The sequence below is a fragment of the Falco naumanni genome, chromosome 9, assembly GCF_017639655.2.
Source record: "Falco naumanni isolate bFalNau1 chromosome 9, bFalNau1.pat, whole genome shotgun sequence".
NCBI lineage: Eukaryota > Metazoa > Chordata > Aves > Falconiformes > Falconidae > Falco > Falco naumanni.
In genome coordinates this window covers 43479541-43486460 of record NC_054062.1, presented here as the reverse complement: position 1 = coordinate 43486460, position 6920 = coordinate 43479541, and the positions used below count along the sequence as shown (strand labels likewise).

Sequence of the window (6920 nt, the reverse complement as noted above, 5' to 3'; positions counted from 1 at the left end):
TACTGAATTAACTTACTAGTTTCCAACACTTGGTGCTGGTTTGTGTGCTGTTATGGCACAAATCCACTTGGCAAAGTCTGAGGTTGGAACTGAAGTTTGGAAGGGGCACTAGGAAAATGCAGTGCTTGCAGGAAATGCTGCTGTGATTTTGTGGGTTCTCCCACATAGGCTTCTCTGGTTTAGGTCCAGAGTCAACACCGGCAGAGTGTCAGAAGGCAGTACAACCATGCTCGAGACGATATGCAAACTCTCACCTATCCCGGCACCAAGGATTCTAGGCCTCATTTGCTGCTGCCTTATCCCGGCTGCAACATCACTGTCTGTAGCCATTTGGTTCGAGATCCTATTACAGAATGACAGATGTTAGTATGAGTAAAAGTGAACTTCTGTCCAAAATGCAAGGCACGCGAGGTTTAGGGGTTCTACTCTGGCCAAGTACCAGTTTAAATACTAAAACCTTGAAGACTAGAAAAAAATGAGATATTAAAACTTGCTGGTAGGTTTCCTGTAAATTTAGCTGGAGAAAATAATATCCTTGTTTTCCTCTCTTTATAAGCTGCGCAGCATGGCTTCTGTGGTTACCTTAGGATCTGTGTGCTGGAGTGGTTCAACTTCCAGGTTGGGCGTAGGTTTCCTAAACTGAACCGACTGAACAGTCTCAGAAGGTATGTATACAAGATACACATAATAAATATATGTAATATAGCATGCTATACTGTATGTTTCTGCATACTTTTCCTCTTGTAAACTCTTAAGGAAAATGTCTGCAGTTACATTCTGCTCTCAAGAGTAGTCAGTCAAATTGTGACATAATATTTACTTCACTAGTAAACTGTTCTAATGTACTTTTGCGATGAAACGTGTTACAAAGACATAGAGTCCTGGTCAGAAATTTTAAGGCTCTTAGATCTACTACCCTCCTGGTAGTAATCCATGATACAGCTAAGCTGATGTAACAAGGATCAGAGAAAGCCTGGCTGGAAGTGAAGGGTGGAGAGGAGAGAGTGGCCTTGTCCCTTTTGGCAGCAGCTATACTGTGAACGTCTCTGTGGGAGTATCAGATGCAATGCAGCTGAAGGTGAACACAAGTGGGCTTTATGTGGAGTTCCTGTTAACACCTCGTTTTATTTTAATAAACTCAAAGGGAAGCAATAATCTAATGTGCAAGTTACATCTAGCTCTGTAACTTTGAAATTCACACATCCTCCTTTTGAAAATGTTTTCCATATTTTATGTAGCCATATATTTTTATACATTTGGGGTGACAAAAATTGGCACTTTTCAGATCATACTTTCTCAGTTGTTTGAACCAACAACTTGAGGTATTAAACAGAATTAAAGAGAAGAAATAGTGGGTCAAGGAGTTACATAAACACATTGCTGGAGCTAGATCTTCATTCTTGTATAAAGTACAAAAGAATCACTTGTTAGTATTTAATGCTCTGAATGTTCATTTGTGCAACTAATGACTACATAACTGTACACATCCACAGAAAAAGGAACATAGTAATCTACCAAAACCAACAAAACAGGCCATCTCTGTGTTCGTTGGTTTTTTTAAAATCATGAGCCACTTCTTTATGAGGGACCTGTCAAAATCATGGCCAATACTTACTATTGCACATGGGCATCCTCTTTGATATTTCAGAAACTGTTATATCTGTGCCACGTAATTTCTTCACACATGTATCTAAAATAGATGATCCATATCAAACCATCATTATTTCTTCATGTACTTGTTCCTGTGATTCTTGCAGTCTGAGATTTTTGCCAAGGGATGTTGTGAGATTCAGTGAGTTTAATAATTTTTGCCAGGTTGAACAAAGAAAGGGACAAAGGTCGCTGCTGTACTCTAAAAAAAAAAAGAGTAAGGGCATTGCTGTCATCTGCTTTCTCCTTCCAGCAGTGGATCCGCATCTTGCTCCAGGAGTGGAGACATGGGTGTCCCCTCCCTTCAAGAGCATCATGTATTCCTTTCCCCTGTAGATACATGAGAGAAACAGAAGAGGTAAGAACCCCAGCAGCCAGGGAACACGGCATTGAATTAATAGTGAAGCCTTAGTCACTACAATCCTATTGCTAACAAAATTTTCCCCAGGGCTTATTTTTCACCTCGGAGGCAGTTTGGGAATTCAGTCTCCATCAAGGTGTTTAGGGAAGTTAAAGCCATTGTTTTGGGCTGCCTGCATTTCCAAGCAGGCTATACTATATTGCTTATACTTTGATCACTTTTCACAGGTTTTCATCATTTTGATGAATTTTTATTGATAAAACATGCTGCCAAAGCTACTGCGCGGATATCTTTTTCTTTTGCTGACAAGAACATTTTCTGCCCGTAACAGCTTTTGCAGGAAGAAAGGTTTGCTCCAGCCAAAGCTCCCAAGGAGTATGGGCTTGGAGGTTATCATTCCTGTGGAAAAATTTCCAGAAATGAAATACATTAAGCAAGTGCCTCACTCCCTGACTCTCTGAACACGGCAGCTAGTGAGGTTTCCATACAATGGTTTCCCTGTCATAAAAATATTCCATATGCTGCCGTAGCTAGCCCAGTTTTCTGTTCATGAATGCAGTGTCAAAGGTGTGGGACTTCCAGCCACCGAGGCTGGATAAATAGGGGGATTCATAGAAGCCAGCCAAACCTGGGCCTTAGTTAAATCCATGGAACATTTGGAGTTGACTTCAAAGAGAAGTCAACCGGGTCTGAAATAAATACTGGGCTGGCTGCAGCAGAACAAGCTTCCTCGTACATCCCTTCCAGCCTAGGCATGATAGTCAACAGGCTTTTCTAATAAGAAGGTAACAGTACTTAAGTTGCAGAAATACACTGGAAGAAGTAAGTCTTTGTAGAGGTCACCATGTCTTTGTCGGATGGGAGTAGCAGCTCCTCTGAATGGCTCCTAACCCATTTCAGTCAGAATTACTCTGGTTAACGAAACTCTCCTGTTAGCGCTAATTGTGGCCCCTTTTGGCTGGCCCAAGTGAGATGAGTCAACTCCTGAGAGGAGCTCTGCCAGCATACTGAAATCCCAATGATCCCTGGCTGCCTTTCCACGTGAGCTACTCTGTGGGCACATCTTAATTTTTCCATCTGTCTGCCAGTGAACTTCAGACGACACTCTGCCTCAAAACCTGTTGATGTTTAGCTTTGCCTGTTAGTCAGAAGTGTCTTTACCAGTGAGGTTTAGGATCAGCTGGGAATAGATGTATAATTTACGCCACAGCACAAAAAGCCATTTTTAAATTGAAATACACGTGTTCACCTGCTTTAGACTGCGTTGTTTAGCTTTCTCCCATGGGTGCAGCCTTGGCCTTTGGTACCAGTTAAAATCTTTATGAGAGGGGGGAAAAGGGGGGGATTTCTTTTCTTTAGTTCCATCACAGCTTTTGTATTTCAGTGATGGACCATGATGGTACGTGGCAGTTGTATGGAGAAAAAAGCCTGGCCTCTCCACTGGAAGGAGCTGGTGGGTGAGCAGGAGGTGTGCTGTAAGAAGCATGAACGCATCCATCAAAATTAGTTTATTTCTAAATGAAATTGCCTGTTACAAAGCATACCTGTGAGGGAAACAAGGGTTGGAAAGGATGTTCTGAGACCCCGTTCACTAAAATCCCTGCTGCCAAGAGGAGTTTATTCCCCACCCAAGCTGTCTAATGCCATGATTCAGTCAGCAATGGTATTTTGATGAGTCTCTTGGTGAAAGACATTTGATTGGAAAATGCTAGGCCCTTTTATTTTTCATTATTTTGTTTTGTCTTTCTAAATGCTTCCATGTGAGCGATTCTACTCATCTTTAAAGAATGCATGTAGGAAAAAAGATGTGTTTTGAAGCGTTTTGCTAGTATTGCTTGTGCTGGAAAAGGTCAACATGAAAAATCTCCCTCTAAAATTATTGTAGACTGTTACTGAAGGAAATGTGTATTATAGGTAACAAAATGGGGCTTTCTGTCCCAGCTTGCCCAGCAAACATATTTTCTAGAATGTCTTATGAATTCCTGGTGGAAGCCACGGGTTTTTGGGGGTTTAAATCCCATGTTACACCGAAGGCTCACGCCGCAGCCTCAGGAGCCGGTGTGCCCTGCGCAGCGCCCACCCGCCGGCGTGAGGAACGTTTATTTATTATTTTCCCCCTGTTCGTTCTGGTTCCGTGAGGCGGCCCTCTCACTGCAGGCCGCCTTTTCGCCAGCCCTGCCGTGCGGGCCCACCAGCCGCCGCCACCAGCAGCAGCCCCGGCTGCCCCGCCCGGGGCCCGCCCGCCCCCGGCCCTGTCCGGGCGGTTCGCCCAGGGACGCTGCGGCCGCCGCGGGCCCCGCCACTGCCGTCACGGTTTCCAGCGGCCGCGCTGGGCCGGCCCTCCCCGCCCGCGGCCCTCCCTCGGCCCAGGCGGCGGGGCGGGCAGAGGGAGCGGCGGCCGCAGCGGCTCCTCCTCCCGCCGCGCAGCAGCAGCACCCAGCCGTCAGGACGGGCGGCGGCCGCCGCGGCTCCCCGGGACCCCGCGGTAGGTCGGGCCAGGGGGCGAGGGGCGAGGGCTGCGGGGCCGCGGGCCGGGCCGGTGTCCCCGGGGCGACGGGGAGCCTGTGGCCGCAGGAAGGGGGCGGCAGGAGCCGGGGTGCCCGACACCGGGCCGTGGTGCCCGAGGGACACCAGCCCCTCGGCTGGTACAGGGGGAGGCCGGGGCCTGCCGCAGCTCCGCCGTTCGTGGAAAGCAGCTCATGGTTCTGAAGGAAATGAGGTGGTTTCAGACGAAAAAACAGACGTTTTGCTCTTGTAGTTGGAGTTTGGTACGTTGCCTGTGCCGTTCGTTTATCTTTAACGTCCCATGTTGATGTTGTTTTTTCCTTACAAGAGGAAAAAACCCAAGATGGTAGCCCTGTCAGTAGTTACACAATGCTTTTCCTTACCAAACGTTCCTTTCTACAAACCGCTTGTCATGTACTTTACTTTTTCTTATGCTACACATACTTAAAGCGCCTTAAAACTGAAACCCTTTAAACTCTTGCTATACCTTAGCCAGGTGTTTGACAGAAAACAGCTTAAGCATCTCATTTTTCAGAAGAGCAGAGTCCCTCCCTGTCCCAGTCCTGTTCCTGGAGGAGAGGGGCTGGGCGGTAGCTGGGGAGCGTCGCCTCAAGTTGTTTTTTTCCCCCTTTCTCAAGGCAGTGGTAGTTCCTGGAAGCCTCTTCCTGCTAAAGAGGAGCAGTTGGGGGAAAAACCTTCTGAAGGGAGCGGCAGGGGCATGGAAGGCAGCGCAGCCAGGAATGGGGATGGATGCGCTGGGGCAGGAGGCGTGGAGGTGAAGGTGTGGGGAGAAAAAACTGACACGAGGGAAGAGAGGTGCTGGTGCAGTGCGTTTTGGTGAAGGAGCTGGTGAGTAGGTTGCTATGCATCTAAAAGCCTGGCTGCTGTAGGTGGGGGTTCGTTCCCCGACACCCCCAGCACACGGGGTTTCCTGCTGAGTGCATCAGTATTTTCTGTTACCCTGGGGTGCGCCTGGTAACATCGGAAGCTGTGCAAACCCAGTGCGTGGCTGCTATGAAGCTTGAGTGCGTGAGCGCATTCCCCACAGCTCGGCTGTGTCTGTAAGTTCCTGTTCTTGAGCAGCTCTGAGAGTCATGCAGACCACTCTCCTCCCGCTGGGGCAGATGATAGCTTGCATGGGGCACTGCTTCCAGTTTTGCCCGGGGCCTGGTCCCCGCTTCATTTCTTCTGAGGTTTTTCTTTCTGAAAGTGCCCCTGTAGCTACTTCTGTGACTTTTTCTCCCCTTGCCCCCAAAGCACCATATAGAATACAGTGTACCCTATATAATAAAGAATCAGCAAGATTTTGAAGGGCCTGATGGTTTTATGTCTATGTTGACAGTGATATTTATGTACCTTTCTCTTGCCTGACCTCAGTGTGAGGTTAGGAGCTCAAACATCTCTGTGAATCTGGACTTAAAATTTCTGGAGTACTCGTCACACGCTTTTGTGTGCTGTGTCACTTCTTTAGCTTGTTGTGTATAATCCCCAGAAGTTCTGAATCCTCAAACTTGAAATTCTATGAAATGTCAGAAGTCACTAAAAGATACAAAAAACTCACAGCGAGATGGAGACATTTTATGAAGGTATTTAGAGAAAAAACATTGTGAAGGCGGTAGTGTTAGGTAACAACTTAAAATACGTAATCCAATCTAGTACAGACAGTTAAGCTAAGAAGTCTGTCTGGTTTGAAGGCTGCAGGAGATGCTGTTTTCTAGACCTCTAGCAAGTTTCAGAAGATGGAGCATCCAGAGGGTTTGTTCAATAACGTTGCATTAATCAGAGCTAAGATAGAGCCTGTCTTGGTTCTGTGATCTGCAATCTAGGGATAAAAAAGGAAGTTAAAGCAGAGATGTAATCAAAAAGAGCTGATGATTTAATGGTGGCTACAGGAATAGCATGACTTTTGAACAAATAGAAAGTTTACTTTACTTTTAGCCAAGGCTCTGTGTAGGCATCGATAGAAAGTTCTCAGTCAGCTTTGAACTGCAGTTAGAGGCTTCACTTCAGTGGACAGCTGAGTAGCAGCACCAATGTACTTTCTTTAGTGTATTTCATACAATTGTCTGCTACTTTGAAACATATGTTTCTTATTGGGTATATTAAAAATGTATTATATAAACAATTGGAAATAAGAAGTGAAGATTTGTCAGCTGCATGACTTTTGTTTTGGGCTGTTTTGAAGAAGGTAGCAAAAGCGTTAAAAAAAATAAAAGGCTGCATGTTTATTCTCTTGTGAGCAACACTTTCACCCATTTTAAACTTGGGTTCTCATGCACTGAAGCTAAGTTGGTCCCTTTGCTTTTCCTGTTGCCGGTTTATTTGAAAGCAGGTGTGTTTGATGTGAATGCCAAATCACCTTCAGGCGGTTCCCCAAGCTGGGAAGAATGTAATGTAAGCCAAA

At 46.0% G+C, this 6920-nt stretch overlaps 1 protein-coding gene across 5 annotated transcripts in view; it reads left to right on the top strand.

The window, feature by feature from the left end:
• The first annotated feature begins 569 nt into the window (after window positions 1-569).
• Window positions 570-6920, top strand: part of ANXA11 (annexin A11) — a 29071-nt gene continuing 22720 nt past the window's right edge. The window contains exons 1-2 of one of the 5 annotated variants that reach the window (XM_040605981.1): window positions 570-665; window positions 1904-2008. In XM_040605981.1, the coding sequence (XP_040461915.1) occupies window positions 1991-2008 (18 nt within the window). In that variant the 5' untranslated portion in view covers window positions 570-665; window positions 1904-1990. Of the gene's footprint in view, window positions 666-1903; window positions 2009-4408; window positions 4497-4584; window positions 4780-5192; window positions 5366-6920 lie in introns of those variants that run through there. The other 4 variants (XM_040605984.1, XM_040605983.1, XM_040605980.1 and 1 more) reach the window with 4 other exon arrangements.